General features: G+C 48.5%; 1 protein-coding gene across 8 annotated transcripts; it reads left to right on the top strand.

The window, feature by feature from the left end:
* The first annotated feature begins 602 nt into the window (after positions 1 to 602).
* On the top strand, positions 603 to 18995 carry FRMD8 (FERM domain containing 8). 8 transcript variants are annotated; one of them, XM_035097817.2, is made up of 12 exons: positions 603 to 741; positions 2319 to 2400; positions 3162 to 3215; positions 3529 to 3696; positions 5313 to 5414; positions 5959 to 6017; positions 6482 to 6648; positions 11429 to 11653; positions 12071 to 12194; positions 13435 to 13578; positions 14794 to 15001; positions 17136 to 18995. In XM_035097817.2, the coding sequence occupies exons 2-12, from the start codon at positions 2319 to 2321 to the stop codon at positions 17252 to 17254; spliced, it is 1452 nt and encodes a 483-aa protein (XP_034953708.1). In that variant the 5' UTR covers positions 603 to 741; the 3' UTR covers positions 17255 to 18995. The 8 variants fall into 8 exon arrangements, with proteins under 8 accessions (XP_034953708.1, XP_034953707.1, XP_034953713.1 ...); XM_035097816.2 differs by having other exon boundaries at positions 673 to 758; XM_035097822.2 differs by having other exon boundaries at positions 674 to 741; positions 2294 to 2400; positions 3165 to 3215.
* Positions 18996 to 20834: the final 1839 nt, after the last annotated feature.

Genomic DNA, 20834 nt, shown 5'->3' with positions numbered 1-20834 from the left:
GGATCAGGACAGATAAAAAGGACTTATTTATGCATCGCATAGTTGAAGTGTGGAACTCGCTCCAGCGTGAGGCAGCGATGGCCATCAACTTGGATGGCTTTTTAAAGAGGATTGGACAAATTTATGGAGAGGCTATGCTCTGCTGGAAACCACAGAAGGGGATATGTAGTGCTCTGGTGTTCCAATCCTGCTTGCCCACGTGCTTCATTCTAGTGGAATATCTGAAACAGGAGATACACACACGCGCAAAATCGGACGTGTTCCTCGCTTCACACGTTCCATCATAAACGGGCGGGGAGTGTGGAAGCCAAGGAACGAAAAAATCATTTGAGCTCGATGGGATTGGGCAGAGACTCTTAAAGAGAGGGGGGAAGCTACTGCAGCTGGAGCCCCGTCTTGGAAAGCTCTTCTCTCCACGAGGCGCTCAAGCAGCTGCCCGTTCCCCAGCTACCTACCGTAATCCCCCGATTACAAGCGCGTCACAAATCACCCGAGGGCAGCCTCCCGCCGTGACGTCCCCACAATTGGGGGTGGGGAAATCCCGCCGCTCTCGCTCGCGCGTGCGCAGTTTTCCTTTCCTCTCTCTTCTCCTCCCCGCCTGGTGAAATTCCTGGGCTGGCAAGAGCAGCCAATAGGCGAGCTCGGAAAGAGTGACGCCAGACGCAACGTGGGTGGGTCCCCTGTTAGAACTGCAGAACTTTCCTCCTTGCAACGAAAGCAGGAAGGAAAAGGAGGACACAGGTGAGACTGGCGGACAGGTAGGCTGCGCGCTTCCCCGTCCCCGGCTACCGTCTCCTAGGGACTTTCTCTCTCCCCTCTGCTCTGAGTGCGCCCCCTCCCCGTCTCACTTGGCCCCCACCCACCTGGACAAGGCTCCAGCACCCGCTCACCTGGGTAGCGCAGCGCCTAGCCACGCCCCTCCGCGCTCTGGGTCCAGCGGAGCTGGGCGGGGGATTTTCTAGGACCCTCCCCGGAGAGGAGTGCAATCTCATTTGCTGGAAACGGGAGAAAGTTGGTCGGGATGGGGTGGGAAAACAAAGTGAAAGGGCGCGGAGGTGGACGCAAAGCCTTCCCTTCCGATTGCGGACGGGGAGGGAAAGTGTTTAGCAGTAAGACATCCCTTGCACAGGTAGCAGGGCCCTCCTGTGGGGCCGCAGGGTATCAAAACCTGCGCTGTATCCACAGTCGGGGAGGGGGGTGTCTTTTTAACTGCGCCAATTCCAGCCTGAAACGCTGGAGAGCCACTGCTGCCTGTCAGTGCAAACAGCATTGAGCTAGATCAGGCATAGGCAACTTTGGCTCTCCAGTTGTTTTGGAACTACAACTCCCATGATCCCTGTCCACTGGCCCTGTTAGCTAGGGATCATGGAAGTTGTAGTTCCAAAACATCTGGAGAGTCACCACCTGTGGTGGCTGTGCGAAAAGGTCAAAGTTTTTTGGGAATTAATATATAATGAATTGAAAAGGTTACTACGATACACCTTCCCAAAAAAAACCAGAAATGATGTTATTGGTAACATTGGGAAGAGAAATAAAGAAAGAGGATCAAAAACTATTCATGTACGCCACTACGGCGGCAAGGATTATACTGGCCCAAAGGTGGAAGACTCTAGAAATCCCAACTGTAAATGATTGGAGACAAAAAATGATAGAGTATTCTGAGTTGGCAAGGTTGACAGGAAAACTAAGAGATCAAAAAGAACAAAGGTATCAAAAAGAGTGGTTCAAATTTGAAGTATATTTGAAAGAATGTTATAAAATTTGAAAACACCAGTAGGTTTATTGCAGAAAATACAACAAAGCTTTATATAGTCGTCGTCGGGGAAAAAAAATATAATATGGGTAATCTATGTAAAAATGAGACAGGCAAGAAATAAATAAAGCGCTGAGAAGTGTAAGTTGGAAAATAAAACTAAGAGAGGAATGAGGAAGTCAAGTTCGGAAGAACAAGTTTAGAGAAAAATGTATAAGAGGAAGAAGAGAGGTTAAAAAAAAAGGTACAACATGTGGTATAATTTATAAAATATTCTTTATTTGAGCTGTGGGGGAAAAACATCTGGAGGGCCAAAGTTGCCTATGCCTGAGCTAGATGGACCAGTATAAGGCACATGTGGGTGGGTGGAGCTGGGAATGTCCCCTGCCTAGAAGACAGTCAGTGTAGCAACTGCGAACTTGCTGGGTGGTTTACCAGACTCGGTGTAAGGCACATTCAAGCCACTACGAGTCAGTTTCCTCTCTCCAAGTATATCCTGCAGCTGGGATTTGAACCCGCGCCCAATTCCTCACATTTCAGGTGTGCACCTGCTTTGTCTCTGCAGATGGAGGGGGACCAGCTGGGCGTACCCCAAAGCACAGAGGACCACTCCCAGCGGAGCAGCATCTCTTCCGCAGGACCCCGAAGTGAGTGAGAAGGGGGAGGGGGAGAAGCTGAAGAAATGCCCTGGAAACGGGGGGGGGGCACCTCAGGGGGTTTCTTTAACCTCGTACACCAGATCTGGAAGGCCTGAGCAGAGTTGGGGTTTGTGGTTCTGAGATAAGCCCTTCAAGGTCATGTCGTTGGCTTGATAGGCCATATTGTTGAATTTTTCAGCTTTCAAATTCCAAAAAATGAGGCGACCTAAAAAGTTGTAACTCGCCTTGGGAATTCAAAAGATATTTTGGTTAAAGTAATATGATATAGTTTTGCTTGGTAGTTAAAATGTATGTAAAATTGCATGGGAATCATTAAAAATGATTGGCAAGTACTTGCCAATATTGTTTATTATTTTTTATTATTTAGCATTACCTGACTTTTTTTTTAAAAAAACAGCTATTTGAAACATGCAAATAATAATTAAAATTGGCAATAAGCTAAAAACATTACATGTCAACCTTCTACATACCTGGGTAGGCTTGCCTAAAATAAAAATAAAAATGGAGACAGCAATGCTTCTGAAAAGCAGTTGCTGAAAACCACAGGAGGGGAGGGGGGCTCTTGTGCTCTGGTCCTGCTTGCCGGTTTCCCATTGGGGCACCTGGTTCGCCACTGTACTAGATGGGCCCCCTTTGGCCTGATCCAGCAGACTCTCCTTATTTACTTAAAATGTTTTTATTTGTATGTAAATATTTCTTTTTCTTTTTTGAAACCAATAAATATTTTTCTTTAAAAAAAATGTTCTCAGCAGGTGCCGAAACGAATACAATGATGTCATTCGGCAGGGAGTTCCAAAGTTCAGGTGCTGGCACACTAAAATATCTGTTTCTTAAAAAAATACAGAGCAGGTATTATGTGGCAAATGAAAGCGGCCAAGTGGGCGCATGTGTGGTAAAGCAGTCTGGTATAGATGCCAGCATGGAATGCTTTGAGACCTGACTTGCATCTGGTTCCTTCATCTGAAAAGTGGAGGAGATTGTTGGTTTTGGGGGCTCCTACATCATTTGCACACAAAGCAGGGTGGGAGTTTAGCGGGAATCTGGATCTCCTGTGACTTCTGCTCAGTTGGAGGAAATGTGCTGTTGTCCCAATCCTCAATCCTTCTCTTGTCCCAGCCCTGGACGTCCTGGTGTACCTGATTGATGACACGGTGGTCCGGCTAACAGTGGACAACCTGCCGTCCATCACGGCCCACGAGCTCCATCGTATTGTCTTGGAAAGCCTGAGGTTGCCTGAGGGGGCCCTGGAGCTATTTTCTCTGTGGCTGGTCTCCCCCTTTCTTGGTAAGGCTCTGAGGCTCCTGTCTAAACAAGCCATTAACTCTGTCGCTGTTCCTAGCTCCCCTGGAGAATCTGTTGTTATGCCAGCTAGCGGTGAGGGGTGCCTGAGCATGTGCAAAGTGCACCTGAGCATGTGCAGAGTGCCTTTCCCATGTGTGATCTGCTGATTCCTGGCACTTCACAAACTGATGGCAGGATGCAAGCTGCAAATCTGCTTTTGAGAGCTCACACAGCAACGTGAGTTGATGACTAAGGTGTGAGTCAAGCGAGTCCCAGGTTCAAAAGTTGCTTGTGGCTGGAGCCCCCAAGGTTGCTTTGAGCAATCTACCGTTCTCTCAGCCTAAGCCCACATCTGGGCTTAGGTGATAAACTTGCTGACCGAACTTCAGCGATGTGGCAACCATTGATACATATTTTTCTTTGGAACTTCCCTCCAAACACCCACACACCCTTTCCCTTGTTACAAATGCATTGCTGTGTAAAATATGTTGCTAGCGTAATGAACACCATACAAATCAAATTCCAGGTCCTGCTTTGGGGCTCCCTATTGGGCCACCTGGTTGTCCACTGTGAGAACAGGATGCTGGACTAGATGGGCCCCTTTGGCCTGATCTAGCTGCAGAAGGCCTCTTCTCATGGTTGATTACTTTTCAAAAAAAATATAGCCCTGCTGTTCATGGAATCATAGAACTGCAGAGTTGGAAGGGACACCAAAGGGTCATCCAGCCCAACCCCCAGTTTTAGCCAGGCACCAGGCGCGTTTTTGCAACAGGTGCAGGTCGAATTGCAACCAAATGGAGATTTCTAGCTGCCAGGTTGGTGACCGGGAAAGCAAAATGTCACTTAGAGAAGGATCTAAAATATTTTCCTTGGAGCTTGCATTAATTTTATTCTGGATTGTTTTATTTGATGTTTTAATGTGTTGCAACTGCTTTGAGATTCGTTGTTTAAAATATAAAGCGGTATAGAAATGAAATGAAAAGGATAATCATAATAATAACCTCCACCTAGGGGGAAATGGTGTCTAAACACTCCATTGTGGTAACCGTTTGGGGATTAGATTATATAGCTGCGTTTCTGCAGTTCCCTGCATTGTGGGAGTCACAGCTAACTGCACTGGTGTCTCAAAATGGTTTACAAAATAAAAACACAGAATATACAAAATTTAGAACTCAAAATAAGCAACAGAGATGAAAACATCTGAGCAGTGTATACGGTGCAAGAGGCTTGCTGGAATGTCTAGTTGTTTTAGCCAGGTGTCTTAAACTTAGCCTGCTTGATTTCTAGGGGCAGGGAGTTCCATAGAATTGGGCCCAACACACTGGGACAAAATAGGAAGCGCAGGAAACACTTTATCCAAATGTGGGTCGTAGAGTGTGGGATGGGCTGATGGCACTGTGTTTCCTCTTGTTATCAACTGAGCTTTGGCAGCTCGGGGAATGAGCCAGCACTGCTCTTGCAAATTATCTAAGTGAGCTGAGATTGAAGGGTCCAAGTTGCTCAGGGCTTTGGAAATTGATGCTTTAGCCTTTAGCCTTCCCTTTGGCTGGAGAGGTCAGTCTCTGGGGAGCCTGCTGAGTGCCCTCTCTGCCATCTTTCTCTCTCTCTCATCTTGGCAGAACTGCAGCTGAAGCCCAAACACCAGCCCTACAAAGTCTGCCGCCAGTGGCAGGACCTCCTCTTCCGCTTCACCAGCTGCTCCAAGGATGAAATCTTTGAAGGTGTGGATGTGAGCAAAGTTCCCAGCTCCGGCCCCCCAAGCTGCTGGCCCCCTCCTACCTTTCTGCTGCAACCAGGCAGAGAGTTTGGGGGCCTGCTGGTTGCAGCCTCCCTTTCTAGAGGGGGAGGGATGCCCAGTGGGCAAGCCGGCACCAATCCGGACGGTAGTTCTGGAGACTGTTGGGGACGTGGGGTGGGGTCCCTTCTGTGCCTGCCTGCCTGCCTGGGAGCAGCCTGCACTGCAGGGTTCTCACAACTCACAGCTTTCTGGGACTGCTGGTTGTGCATCGGCACCTGCAAGAGAGGCTGCTTTGCTTTCGACGTGCCCCATATAGCCGAGTTCTTGTGCCGCAACTGGTCCCCTGCTTTTTTTTTTATTAGACAAATTTGTGGAGGGCAGAATTATGCTCTGCCTTCTACAGCTGGAGGGGGAGCATTGCTTCTGAATCCCAGGTTGCTGGAAACCATGGGAGGGGGAGAGTTGCGGCTGTTTCCATTGGCCTCATCCAGCAGGGCATTTTCTTAGGTTCTCTTTCTCCTCTGCAGATGAGCCATCCCTGCAGTTCCGAAGGAACATCTTTTTCCCAAAGAGGAAGGAGGCCCAGGTGAGTTATCCCAATGGCATCCTCTAATTGCATAGTTTTCTTTACTCTCTAGGTTAGGCATAGGCAAACTCGGCCCTCCAGATGTTTTGGGACTACAACTCCCATCATCCCTAGCTAACAGGACCAGTGGTCCTGCTCTAGGTCATGCCATTGATCTGCGCAGTACGGCAGATTCATGAAGGAGAGGTCTGTTGACACTGCTCTGGCCTCTACAGTTGGAAGCAGCAATGCTAGGAACCCTAGGAGGGGAGAGTGTTGCTCCATGTTCTCGGGTCCTGCCTGAGAATTTCCCCTTTGAGGCATTTGCTTGGCCACTGTGCGAACAGGATGTTGGACCAGATGGGCCACTGGCCTGATCCAGCAGCCTCTTCTTACATTCTCTGCCCCTTCCCCTGTTTGGCTTTTGAACCTGCTTGCTGTCTTGTCTGTGTGCCCATCCTCTTTTCTCATCTCCTCGTCCCAAGATCCAGGATGAAGATGTCCTGCGGCTCTTGTACGAAGAAGCCAAGTACAACATCCTGGAAGGGCGGTACCCTTGTGACCTGGCCGACTGCGAGGTGCTGGGAGCCTTGGTTTGCCGGGTGAACTTGGGGTGCTACGATCCGGAGCAGCACACAGCCAGTTTCTTGAAGTAAGTGGACGCAGTTGTGGGGTTGAGATCTGTGGGGTGCTCAGCTCTTAATGGGGGAGGCGGCATTGGGTGCCTGTGCAAGGTGGGGCTGGGGAAGGCAAATAGGAGGGGCTCTGAAGGCTCTTGAGGCATCAAAAATGGCCCAGATATAGAAGGAGGTGGCAATATTTGCAAAAGCTAAAATGTTGTATGTGCATGAACTGGCAAGTGGATAGCTTGATGGTTAAGGATAATAAGTTTTAAAACAATAACAGAAACTATTGTAATATAAGGTTAATTGTAAGGAATGGAATGTGAACAACTAGGAAAAAAACACAGCAGCAACTAGAGGAAGCTTTGGGCAGATCAAGAATTGGAAAACAATTTGGGGGGGAAGTATTAAATTTGTCTTAATTTGTGGCTGATCTGGTATAATTTGGAGAATCGATAAAAACGGTTTGGCGAAAAAAGGGAGGAGGTGGCAATCAGCAGTGAGCTGGTGTGGAGGGAAGAGGAAAGGTGTGGGGAGACTTTCCAACCGCAGCAATGGAATCCTAGAGTTAGATGGGACCAAATGCAAGTTGAAGGAAGACAGCTCACACCCTGTCCCCAAGTGGAGGGGGATCAAGCTGGGGGGCTGGCAGTAGGTGAAAGGGGGGCAGTGAAGGAGCCAAGAGCACCCAAAAGACTCCATGCACACCATATGTTGAAAGCACATTTAATGAACATTCCCCCCTCCCCCCCCAAAAAAGAGAAGAATGGGAACTATAGTTTGCCCTCCCCCAATAGAGCTTCAGTTCTCAGCATGCTTAACAAAGTACAATTCCCAGGATTCTTTGCAGGCAGTCATGTGGCTTAAATGTATGTTGTGTATGCAGTCACACTTTTCTGAGAAGAAGAGGTCGGTCGTCAACTTTAGTGAGCTAGCCCTAGTGGCCTTGACAACTTCCAGGTGAAACTATTCCACTATATAATCTTTATTACGCAAGCTGCAATTGAGAACAAAATAATCATAATTAAAAATTTAATCCATTTTTAATTAAAATCTTTAATTATACTTGTCTAAAAAGATCTGTTGTCTGCTTAGAAGTCCCCTCTGCTGACTTGCTCTGATCCTTTCCAGTTTTTTCACTCTGTTCTGTAGGTCCCAAAAGGGTAGAAATCTAATTAAGAAGCCGGTGATTTCTTGATCAGAACAGGCTGTTAATTCAAAAGAAACGTGTCTCAAGAATTTTTGCCTCCGGCCCATCATTTAAGGGACATTTTCATTGCCTAATGAATTGCGTCCCCCGTTGGCTGATTCAAACATGAATCCTTTGGGAGGCAGGAACCTGTTTTTGTCTGTCACTTAACATGGCCAAAAATCTTAGCATGTATGCCTGAAGAAAATACGACTTTCTCCAGCACCTTTTGAAGTAGCTGCGTGCTTGTAATTTCATAGCAAAGCTATGTGGACCATCCTTGTTGACTTGGCAGCCTAGAACAAGGGTAGTTGGTGAAGCGCCCTCCACTCCCCGTGAACTACAACTCCCATCATCCCTGGCCTTGCTGTTTGGGTACTGATGGGAGTTGTAGTCCAGCATCATCTGCAGGGCACCATGCTCTCTTCCCCTACTCAAGAGTCCCTGCTGTGCTTTCTCTCACCTTATTGTTTTAAGAGGAAGCTAGTGATGGATGATCTCAGCTCCCTGTCCTTGGAGCGCAATAAACTCTTGTTTACCAATTACTCTGTCACATACCATTTTGGTGGGAGTTTTTTTGTCTTGGGGGACGAGTAGAGGAAGGGGGAGCTTTGCAGCCTGGTCTTCAGGATTCTCGTTGGGGGGGGGGCTGAGCTGGAGGCCTCTTTAATGTTTGAATCATGGCAGGCAGATTTGTGGCTGTAATGTTGCCCAGGGCAAGGGAGGATTAGCGGTGCTTTGCACGGATAGACATGGGGATTGTGGTTGCCTCAGCAACCAGTTGCCTGTTTTAAGTTGCAATAATGCTGTGTGTTTGGGTGCATCCGAGCATGGACTTGTGATGAAAGAGCCCTCTCCACTGGTCCTGTGCTCCATCTGAGCACAGCAGGGCCCCCAGCCCCAAAAGCATGGTTTCAAGCATGGCTGCTACGGGCAGGCTGTTCTTGTCCTCCAGGCCCTTCATGAGCCTTATGAAAGGAGTGTGTGTGTGTGTGTGTGCCTCAGAAGCAGAGCATCCACTTTGTGTGCCAAAGATCCCAGGTTCAGTCCCTGGCCTGTGCAGCGCTTGTGGGAGATGTGTGCGGGTGTCATTTGGGTTGCCCAAATGATCATGCGGGTGGAGCAATACCCCTACCAAGAAAGGATTTAAGACTTCATACTTTAGATAAAGGGATGCAGGTGGCGCTGTGGGTTAAACCACAGAGCCTAGGGCTTGCCGATCAGAAGGTTGGCGGTTCGAATCCCCGCGACGGGGTGAGCTCCCGTTGCTCGGTCCCACCTCCTGCCAACCTAGCACTTCGAAAGTATGTCAAAGTGCAAGTAGATAAATAGGTACCGCTACAGCGGGAAGGTAAACGGCATTTCCGTGTGCTGCTCTGGTTCGCCAGAAGCGGCTTTGTCATGCTGGCCACATGACCTGGAAGCTGTACGCCGGCTCCCTCAGCCAATGACGCGAGATGAGCGCCGCAACCCGAGAGTCGGTCACAACTGGACCTAATGGCCAGGGGTCCCTTTACCTTTACCTTACTTTAGATAAAAGGCAGGCAAGAGGTGACTTGATAGAAGTTTATAAAACGTTGCCTGGATAGAGAAGATTTTCTTCCTCTCTCTTAACTCCTGGACATCCAGCAAAGCTGAATGTTGGAAGGATCAGGACTTATTTGTGCGTCGTGCAGTTAAACAATGGAACTCGATGCTGCACGAGGCAGTGATGGCTTTTAAAGAGGATTACACAAATGAATGGAGAGGGATGTCAAATGCTACTAGCCAGGATGGCTATGCTGTGTCTCCAACAGACTGAGGCAGCAATGCTCTTGAATACCAGTTGCTGGAATCCACAGGAGGGGAAGGTGGCTCGGTTCCTGCTTGTAGGTTTTTCATAGGGGCATTGGGCTGTACACTATGAGAACAGGATGCTAGGCTAGATGGGCCCTGGGACTTATCCAGCAGGCTTTTATTATGTTACAGTCCAGGCTTGCAGCTGATTCAGCCCCCTAGGAGCCAAATGCAAGGCCTGCCTGCCCGTGCATGCAATGCTATTTGCTCTGTACTATTTCTCTGGTGACCTTTGTGGCATGGGTGCATTTTGAATTCTGCATCCTGATCGGAGAGAGGGCTTGGTGGACTGGCGCTGGCAGCTGCTGAGGCCATCTCACCCTTGAGGAATGCCAGCCCAGCTGTACACATTGCGACCTGCACAATCTCCCGTTGTCCCTTCTGGGAAGTGCATGGGAGAGAGACACCAAAGGGTATTCCGTGGGCGGGTGCAGATGTTTCCGAATAGTTTGTCAGCTACCAGGAACTGCCCACTGGCCTCATGGCTCGGAGGGGGAGAAGGCAGGGGAGATGCCCATGGTCAGGGGCTGTGAGAAAAAAAGGAAGCAGAAGGCTTGGAATGTGTTCACATGAGAACTGTGTTCACATAAGCAAAAGCATAGGTGGGATAATGATGCAAGCAGAGACCTTTTTCCAGCTGGAGGGCCGCATTCCTTCATGGGCAGCCTTCTGGGGGCCGCATACCCATGGGTGTGGCCAGATGTGGAAGTGGGCAGAGCAACAGGTGTGGCTTTCTACAGTAGTTTGCATTCTAGCCATCCAATTGTCAGAGGCTTCTACACATCTGCAAATGCACAGCTCTCTCTCAACTCAGGCAAGCAGGAGGCATTCAGAATGGGCCTGTCCAGGGATAGATTACTTTTGGTCTGAGATTCTTACCTGTCCCAGTTTTGTATTGGCAAAGTCCAGTGGTCTTGAGGACCTCCCTTCCCCGAATGCATCTGAGCATATTTCATAATGGGCATTGGTTTAGCGTGCATATCTGTTTAGGGCAGGCATCCCCAAACTTTGGCCCTCCAGATGTTTTGGCCTACAACTCCCATGATCCCTAGCTAACAGGACCAGTGGTCGGGGAAGATGGGAATTGTAGTCCAAAACATCTGGAGGGCCAAAGTTTGGGGATCTCTGGTTTAGGGCATCTGAAGGGCTTACATTAACTTACATAGTTTTAATTGGATTTTACATTTTTCTTATTGTTTTGTAAAATTTAACACACCACTTGATTGTAAAAACAACCCTCAAAGCACTTACCAAAAGGATAAAACAATAAAATCATTGCTAGACATTTGAGAAGTTATAACAATAGGCTAAAAACGAATTGCGAATAAATTTGCAATTAATTGTTAACTCTTTTTAATTTTACTGTGTGATTATCTTCCTTAGTGGGTCATGCAAACTGCTATTGTGAACAATGCTTTTTATAGGCAGCCCTTTATCAAAAAGGGGTTTTAATGCTTGAGGTTTTATCATGTTTTTATATGTGTTGGAATCAGCCCAGAGTGGTTTGGGCAGCCAGGTGGGCAGGGTACAAATATTATTATTATTATTATTATTATTATTATTATTATTATTATTATTATTATTATTATTATTATTGTTATTATTTTATTTATTATATGGGGTGGGGAGCACTGGGAATGAGTTTATAGAACCACTGGTTTAGAGTGGCCCCTCATGAGGAAAACCCTGTAGGGCAGTAACCTGCACCCCACAGAGCTTTGGGGGGGGGGCAGAGGGAGCTGTACCTTACCGTGGGCTGAATGAACTTTTTCCTCCCCCCTCAGAGAGAGGCTGGACTCTTTCCTGCCTTCCCACCTTTGCCGAAGAGGCCACAGACTCCTCTCAGCCCTGTGGAAGCGAGGCAGTGCCCACTCGCCTGCGGACGAACAGGGCCTGCTGCGAGCTTTCCGGGAGTTGCCTGAAGAGGAGGAGGCCTGCGAGGACCGGGCTGCCCTGCGCAAGCTTTACCACTCCTACCTGCAGAAGTGCCACGAACTGCCTCATTACGGGTGAGTCTGGTGGCTTGGTGGTTGTGGGGATGCAGAATGGGCAGGCATGGCAAACCACAGGGTGGTTTCTGTCAGGGTGCCCCTGGCCTTGCTGGCTGCCATCTTCGTGGGCTGTCTGCGCGTTCTCTGCCTGCTGAACAGCATTCCTGTTCTTGCAGCAGCCAAATACCCCTAAGAACCAGTGACTCCAGATAGACTGCCTTTGGACCTGGAGGTTCCACGGGGGCATAAGTAGAGCCTGGCTGCTGGATCGGGTCAAAGGAGGCACGTCTAGTCTAGCATCCCGTTCCCACAGTGGCTAACCCAGATGGGAAGTTCTTAAGCAACCAGGACCCCTAATCACATCAGCCCTCCTGTCTGTGCTTGAGATTTCCCCACTTGCAATTCTCTCTTTGTTTTCTTTCCCTCCCCTTCCAGGTGTGCCTTTTTCTATGGGGAAATTGACAAGCCCGCCCAGGGCCTGCTGCATCGGGGAGGGCGCAAGGCCGTGGTGGTTGCCATCAGCCTGGAGGGTGTCTGCATCATCGACAGCAAGGAGAAGGTAAACTCAAAAGATTCCTGCATCACAGGGGGTTAGGCTAGATGACCCTTGGGGGATCCCTTCCAGCTCTATGATTCTGTGAACTTTACAATTCTTTGATTCTAGGGGTGAGCCAGCCCTCCTCTCAATTGTGCCTGCGCTCTTTCTCTCAGGACCTGGGTTGGCTTCGTGGGCTAATCCAGGCATCCCCAAACTGCGGCCCTCCAGATGTTTTGGCCTACAACTCCCATGATCCCTAGCTAACAGGACCAGTGGTCGGGGAAGATGGGAATTGTAGTCCAAAACATCTGGAGGGCCGAAGTTTGGGAATGCCTGGGCTAAGCCCTCTGCAGCTCTCCAGGCCCCAGAGCCCCTTCCTGCTTCATGGCCTGGGCTGTTTTGCAGAATTAGCAATATGGAGGAGGGGTGAGGGATTGTTGGCAGAGCAAGAAGTGGTGTCTTGGGGCCCTTTCCTTCCCTTCCTTTTATTTCCTTATTTATTTATTAACCAAAAAAATGGGGAAAAGAAATAAAGCAAAAGTTTGGAGATCTAAACCATGAAGCAGCACAGCCTGGAAGGTCAAAAGCACAAAGGTCCAGCACTTCTTCCCAAAGGAATTGTATAGTATTAACTCATACAAAAGTTCCTTTACAAAAAAAGGAAGACTTATTTTTTATTTTTTTTAAAAAAAGTATTCTCCATCCTGTGAGTTCCATCATCATTGAAGTAAAAGATTGTGCATAATCTTAAAAGGAGCCAGATGTTTGCATATACTGGTATCGCTGAGCAAATGTGAGGTGCGTCAATATGTATAAGAAATAAAATACGTTAGATACCTTTTCAATAAGCGGTGTGTTGGGGGGCCTTTTTTCAGTTCTGAAAGAGTTCAGGCGTCCAGTCTCTAGGCAGTGTGTGCTTATGAACCAATAATAATACTAATTAATACTAATTTTATTATTTATACCCCGCCCACCTGGCTGGGTTTTCCCAAGCACTCTGGGCACCTTACAGCACATCTAAAAAGATAATGAAAACATCAAACATTAAAAGCATCCCCATACAGGGCTGCCTTCAGATGTCTTCTAAAAGTTGTGTAATTCTTTATCTACTTGACATCTGAAGGGAGGGTGTTCCACAGGGAGACACACACACACACACACACACACACACACACACACACACACACACACAGAGAGACATTCTTGCACCCCTTACACACTAACTGTCGTTTCTGTTCACCCACCCACCGTTTCCCGGCAGCACATCTTGCTTGGCCTGGCCTTCCAGGAGCTGTCCTGGGACCACACATTCCCCAACGAGGAAGAGCACATCCTTTGGCTGGAGTTTGATGGGGAGAGCGAGGGCACGCCCGTCAACAAACTCCTGAAGGTTTACTCCAAGCAGGTAAGATCCTAAGAAGGGCCTGCAGGACCAGGCCAGTGGCCCACATCCACTTCTCACAGTGGCCAATCAGATGCCTCTTTTGGGAAACCTGCAAGCGGGATTCAAACACGAGCCCTCTCCCCTCCTGTGCTTTCCAGCAGCTTGTATTCAGAAGCATTGCTGTGCTCATGCGTGCATGAATAACTGGCAAGCACCAAACCCTTATTTGGAAGAGCAACACTTTTTTCTTCCTAGCGTTTAACACAGACACCCCCAAACTCGGGCCTCCAGATGTTTTGGGACTACAGTTCCCATCATCCCTGACCACTGGTCCTGTTAGCTAGGGGTGATGGGAGTTGTAGTCCCAAAACATTTGGAGGGCTGAGTTTGGGAGTGCCTGGTTTAACACAACGAAACAAAATAAATAACGTGCTGGCTGTCTGGCAGTGATCCTCCACAAAATGTCTGGCCACAGGCACGATTCTCACTTTGCATGGAGAACTAAGCCCATCTTTTCCGGGTTAAGAGATGTTTTGGGGCCCAACTTGTAAGAATTTAAGGTGCCCCAATACACTCGTAAGAAAAACTGTTGTGTTTTTTTTAAAAAAATATGTATTGTACTTTATATTCTGCCTCTCCTAAGGGATGTAGGTGGTGCTGTGGTCTAAACCACTGAGCCTCTTGGGCTTGCAGATCGGGAAGTTGGCAGTTTGAATCCCTGTGATGGAGTGAGCTCCAGTTGCTCTGTCCCAGCTACTGCCAACCTAGCAGTTTGAAAGCATACCAGCGCAAGTAGATCAATAGGTACCGCTTCGGCGGGAAAGTAAACAGCATTTCTGTGCAGTCTGGCTTCTGTCACAGTGTTCCATTGTACCAGAAGCAGTTAAAGTCATGGTGGCCACATGACCCGGAAAGCTGTGAACAAGCAACCCTGTGAGGAAGATAAAAGCCAAACAACCCTGTGAGGAAGATAAAAGCCAAGAGGAAGTATAAATAATTGTGTAATATTACTAGCTTCAAATAGCGACTGGCCCAAGGTCATCCAGTGAGCTTCATGTGAGCTTTGTGGGTAGGACTTCTTGTTTTAATTGTTCGCAGAGCCATGAACATTGATGGCGCTGTATAAATCAATGCTAACAATAGTGGCCGAGTGGGGATTTGAACCCAAGTCTCCCAGGCCCTAGCCCAGCACTCTTTAACTGCTGCAGTTAGCTGCTCCTCCTTCCTTCTCTCCAGGCTGAACTCATGAGCGGCCTGATAGAGTATTGCATTGAGCTGAACGCGGCTGCCGAGGGGGGAGCTCTGGACCCCAGTGCTGCATCGTCGTCCCCCTCTGCGTCCCAGAGCCCCCCGCCTGACAGGCGGCGCCCCAAGCTGCAGCGGCAGAACAGCGTCCTCTGCAGCCGGATCCAGCATCTTTCGACCATAGACTATGTCGAGGATGGTAAGTTAGCTGAAGTGGGGAGCCGGGGTGTGTGGCTGCCTTCTCTGAGAAATCTGCCAGTTTGCAGTTGGGTGCCAGACGCGGAGGGTTGTGTGGTTGAGAGGGCGGGAGGCAATGGAGCTTATGCTGGGGGGGGGGATGTTAAGTTGTCTTTTGGGGGGGGTCTTTTGGCTTCCCAGAGGTAGAGTGCAGTTGACCAGTTTGGGAAACACCTGCAGAGAGAGCCTGCGGCCTTCCAGGTGCTATGCTATTTAAATGCCGTATTTTGGCCAAAAATAAATAAAAAGCCCCCTCCCCAGACACCTCACAAACATATCTCAGGGGGCAGAAATCTCTGGGGGCCTTTCTGGATGTTGCAGAACATCCAGCGCCGCTCACCCCGCTGGCTTGGGGTTGCTGGGAGTTGGAGCCCAACAACAGTGTTACGAAAAGGATGGAAAAACGAAACTGGCAAATATCACAAAGCTTACACAAGCCTCTGTTGACGCATTTTGGAGCTCTGTGTGGAGTTTTGGTTGCCTCGCTACAAAGAACTGAGGGGGAAAGGGGTGACAAAATTGGTTGAACAGCTGCTGTTGCAATTTTATTTTGTCGCATTTATGTCCCACCTTATTCTGCAAGAAACGCAAGGCGGCACGCAGGGTTGTCCCCTCCTCATCTAATCCCCACAACAAATTAGTAAAGTAGGTTAGTCTTAGGGAAGCAGGGACTGGCCTTCAAGGGTCACCCTGTGAGGTTCATGGCCAAGTTGGGATTTGAGCCCTGGACTCCCAGGTCCTAGTTTGACAGTCTAGCCACTACACCACAGGTGCTCGGGTGGACAACGCTTGGGGCTCTTTAGCTTAGAAAAAAGTCAGGTGGGAACATGATAAGAGGTGTTTAAAACCATGTGTGATATGTAAGAATAGAGAGGGCTTTTCTTCTTCTTTCTCATTCTCTTAGAGTACTGTGAAAAGTGAGGGGTGGGAGTCTTTGCCTGCAGTCAGGGACCAGGCACTTCTACACAAAGCTCATAGTTCATAACGCAATATGGCATGGAAATAAATAAAATAAAAACCACAAGTGCATCATTAAACTATGGAACTCACTCCCACAAGAAGCAGTGACGGCCCACCAACTTGGATGGATTTAAAAGGGGATGAGGCAAATTTATGGAGCTGTAGGCAGGGACGTGGGTGGCGCTGTGGGTTAAACCACTGAGCCTAGGGCTTGCCGATCAGAAGGTCGGCAGTTCGAATCCCCGTGACGGGGTGAGCTCCCGTTGCTTGGTCCCAGCTCCTGCCAACCTAGCAGTTCGAAAGCACGTCAAAGTTCAAGTAGATAAATAGGTATCGCTACAGTGGGAAGGTAAACGGAGGTACTGGTTGTGCAACTTTTAACTAAAAATAAAACAGAACACTTTATGAAGAAATAATCATGCCCCATCATTACTTCATTGGAATGTAAGCAGAAAATTGGTGTAGAGAGTGTGGTCAATGGAGGGCAACTTAAAATCATTAGAATATCGTAGTCACTAGATCTGAGGCCACATTTGCCCAATTTGCTGGTTCAAATCCCTGTGACAGGGTGAGCTCCTGTTGCTCAGTCCCTGCTCCTGCCCACCTAGTAGTTTGAAAGCACATCAAAGTGCAATTAGATAAATAGGTACCACTCCGACGGGAAGGTAAATGGTGTTTCCGTGTGCTGCTCTGGTTCTCCAGAAGCAGCTTTGTCATGCTGGCCACATGACCCGGAAGCTGTACGCCGGCTTCCTCGGCCAATAACGCGAGATGAGTGCCGCAACCCCAGAATCGGTCATGACTGGACCTAATGGTCAGGGGTGCCTTTACCTTTAGACAGCCTCCAGGACCAGAAGCGCCCCCTGCCCCTAGGTGCCAGAGCAGGAGAGGGGGCCTGTCGGACTCATGCCCTGCTTCTTGGGCTTCCCAGGGTCAGCACTAAAGAGGGTTTTCACCTCACTGCTCTGCTTGAGGAAAATGTGATGCTGGACTAGAGGGACATATATATTTTTAGCGACACCCCCCCCCCCCCGGGCAAGGCTCCCATTGGGGTAGGAACCATTGTTTTCTCTGCACTGCCAGACCTGGGCTGTACTGCCTTGCTGTTGTTGAACAGTTTCTGCTTCTCTCCCCAGGGAAAGAAATCAAGAGGGTGAAACCCCGCCGGACTACCTCATTCTTTGGCCGCCAGTTGTCCAATGCCCCCACATCCTACTTAGCTGTCCGGGGGGCAGAGAACCTGGAGCAGGGCTGACCGCCTTCAGCGGGTGGCATTGTTGGGACCAATCGACTTGGGGGGGGGCAGCGGAGCTGTCGGCATTCTAACCACCTTCTGGGATTGGAGCCAAACCCTCCCCCCCCAAAAAAAAAATCCACATACAAACACCCAGACCAATACATCTCAAGTAACTTTCCCCATTTCTGAGTTTCTTCTCAGTGTGCAGCAAAGGATCCAGGCAGCTGTTTGTCCTTTGATGGCCGAGTCCTGCCTCCTGCTCTGCTTTCTCTCCAAATTTGATTCTGCTGAGCATAGGAGGTTCAGGGCAAGGCAGGGAGAAGAACATTGGGGACCACTGTCAGAGGGAAGGCTGAGATCTAGTCTTGCACCAGATGTCTGCTTGCCTTGATCTTCCTCTTATTCCAGCAGTTGCATCTTCAGAAACTCTTTTTGCAGACCAGATATACTTGTTTCATTCATTTACTTCAAGCCCCACTACATTTCTCCTGCTCCTTACAGAAAGCCTGGTGACTGGGGAGCTATAGGGGGGGAAAACATTTGAAGGAAGCAGGGCTGGGAGACACCGTTTCAGGTGCAAGTCAGAGCATGTTTATTTGCAGAACAGTTTGTCTGCCTGAGATGCAGTTCCGGTGGGTGAGCTATGTCCTAGCTGCACCTCCCCACACCCAGCTACAGCTCCCAATGTTGGCATTCTGAAGGGTTTTTTTTTTGTCTGCACATCTGAACAACTTCTGCATTCATCGTAAATGCCCCCCCCCCAAAAATAGATTCCAATTCCTTTGAAGTAGCCTGAACATAGCCATATTTTGGTACTGCTGCTAGGAGGGGTTTATGCAACACGAGGGCTCCACACATTTTATTTCCTTTTGGCTTTTGCAGAAAATTTAATTTCACTCCAGAATTGTAACAGGGAATGTTATTAAGCATTTTACCTTAGCAGGCCGGGAATATTCAAAACAAAGGTGTGCTCTGAAAGAGATGTGAACTCTGGCGGAGAAATGTGCCATCTTTCCATTTTATATTTGGGTGTTTAGAAAGGCACAATTGCATTTGCAGATAGGGCACAGCTGGATTGTGGTGTGTGTACACATACCCCATCGGCACTCCTGGAAGCCTCCCAGAATTGGGCAAGAAATGAGTGGTGTTTAGTGCATCTATTAACTATGGACATTCGTACCCCGTTTGAGGTTGTGCATTGACTTCTGTACTTGGGAGAAAAAAACTATGTTGAACTGCTGCAAGCAACTTTGAACCCAAAGAACTTTTTTTGTGGCGGGCAGAGGGTGGATGCCATTACATCTAGAAAAGCTCTAGCTTTGCCAGTTCAGGGACTTGGAAACATATGGTCCTGCAGATGTTGAGCCAGTGGTCAGTGCTCATGAGGGGAGATGGTGCCGCACAGATCTCCTCACCATTTTCCTTCTCCCTAAGCCTGCAGAGCATCCGTCTTTGCAGCTGGGTCCTGCCTGTGATTGCTCCCCCCTCTGCCAGCATCTCTCTCCATGCTGTGCCTCTAAGGCCACTGCTGCTCTTTGCAACTTGCTCGTAGGGACCTGGGCATTGACCTAGCCACAGAAAGCACGGTAGGAGAAACCTCATGTTGCAAACGAAGTTTGGGGGAAAGTGCCTTTTATTTAACTCCCAAAGAAATACTATGCAACATGCTTCACACTAATCTTTATTTTCAGTGTGTTGTTGACTCACTAACTTTGTATAAAGGATAATTTGTTTGCTGCAATAAAGATGGTGGACCTGAGTATGCGCTGCATTGTTTTAAAACATCACTTTTTATTATTTTTATTATTCTGAGCATGTCCAAAGTATCAGGGGATAGGCTGAGCATGCTCTGTTCCTGCTAAAACTGCAGCATTGCAGGGCTTGCATCAAACATATCACAATAAAAGATGCTCTGGCCTTTTTCTCTCTATGTGTGTTTCAAGCATCCACATGTGGCAACAAACTTTGCATGATTCTGCCACCCTCTCATCCCCTAAATCTGCTTCTCCCTTGTCCACATTGTGGGGTGGGGAGGAGAACTACTCCAAGAGAGGGCAGAAGTGAGGCTTCAGTTGCTCCTACTGGGCGTGCTCAGCATGCTCCCAAAACGTTTGGCTGGGAATGCCATTTGTATAATTTACTGCTCATGTCCCAACCCCACCAGGGGCCGCTACTGCTCTGCATTCCTAACAGCTGCACATTCCTACCCTCCATGTTCTGCCTGGAAGTTGCACGCCCTCTAAAAAAAAATCTCCAGCCCAGGCTATTCTAAGGGTTCCCTCATTTTTCTTGCCTTCTCCTCTCTGCCCTACATGGGGCTCACGTCTGCCTGGCATTAGAGCAAAGGTTTATATTTAAGCATTTAGTGCCAGGCCGACTTTAAACCTAGGAAGCTCCTTGCATTTCATTTTCTTAACCGTTTTCCTAATGCTGAGGCCAGAGGAAGTGGGGGGCACCTAACAGGGCGAGGAGCAAGTGCGTTTGAGAGTGTGCATTTGAGCACAGGCATCCCTGATGAGGGTGAAGGGATTTGAATGAAGACTTTCCCCTCTTCCGCTCCACCACATTTTCTTACTTTTACAGTTATCTCCCACATTCCTCTGTCCAAGGAGCTCAAGGTGGCACACATTGCTCTCCCCCCTCATTTAATTCCCACAACTATAACCCTGCGATGTAGGTTAGACTGGCCCAAGTGAGCTTCATAGCTGAGTGAGGATTTGAACCTTACGTAGTCTTTCCCAGCTCCTAGTCTGGCATCCTAACCACTAATACCCTCAGCAGCAGCATTATTATTAACTACAATTATTACTACGTTAAACATACTTTATTGGTTTATCCAAATACAACAGTCACAAGTATTGGTCTCGTTTCCAATAAATCATAAGAAAAGACATTGCATGTAGGTTGGATAGCCACCTGTCATGGATGTGTTAGTTGAGATTCCTGCATTGCAGGGCGTTGGACTATATGACCCCTGTGGTATCAACTCAATGATTCTACGTATAAAATGATGGGGGAGTATAAAATTAGGGGGAAAGAGCTCTGATTAGTTCACCCCATCTAAGAAATCTGTTTTCGTTATTATTAGATACACTTCGGCACCTTTGAAATAATTCCTAGTGGGTGCATGAGTTCATTACTGGCTTTGGGTGTTTGACCTGCTGGTCTGTTGCTTGGAAAGAGGCGATGGAAAATCTCAGGCTGGCCTTTGCCCTGCCCCCTCGCCACACGCCGCTGTGTTTGCAATGCAGAGCTTAGGTGTTGACCTTGCACAGAAGCAGGGGTGTGTCTGTGTCTGTGTGGGTTAGCAGGAGAGATGTGACGGACAAATGACAACTGCATTATGTTTGGCAAGAATTCTCATAAAGGCCACAGTGTGTACAGGACACATTCTGGAGAAATGAGCAGTGCAGCGATTTTAGAGGGAGGAACAGGCTCAAATCTCTACTCAGCCCTGGAGTTACTGACCACGGATGGCTACGCTCTACCTCCACGGTTGGTGGCAGTGTTGCTTCTGAATACCAGCTGCTGGGAACTGCGGCGGCGGCGGCGGGGTGGGGCTCTTGTACTGGAATTCTGCTTGCAGGTTTCCCAGAAG

The sequence above is a fragment of the Zootoca vivipara genome, chromosome 17 (assembly GCF_963506605.1).
Source record: "Zootoca vivipara chromosome 17, rZooViv1.1, whole genome shotgun sequence".
Lineage (NCBI taxonomy): Eukaryota > Metazoa > Chordata > Lepidosauria > Squamata > Lacertidae > Zootoca > Zootoca vivipara.
Note: the sequence above shows the minus strand (reverse complement) of the source record. Positions and strands in the feature narration are given on the sequence as shown.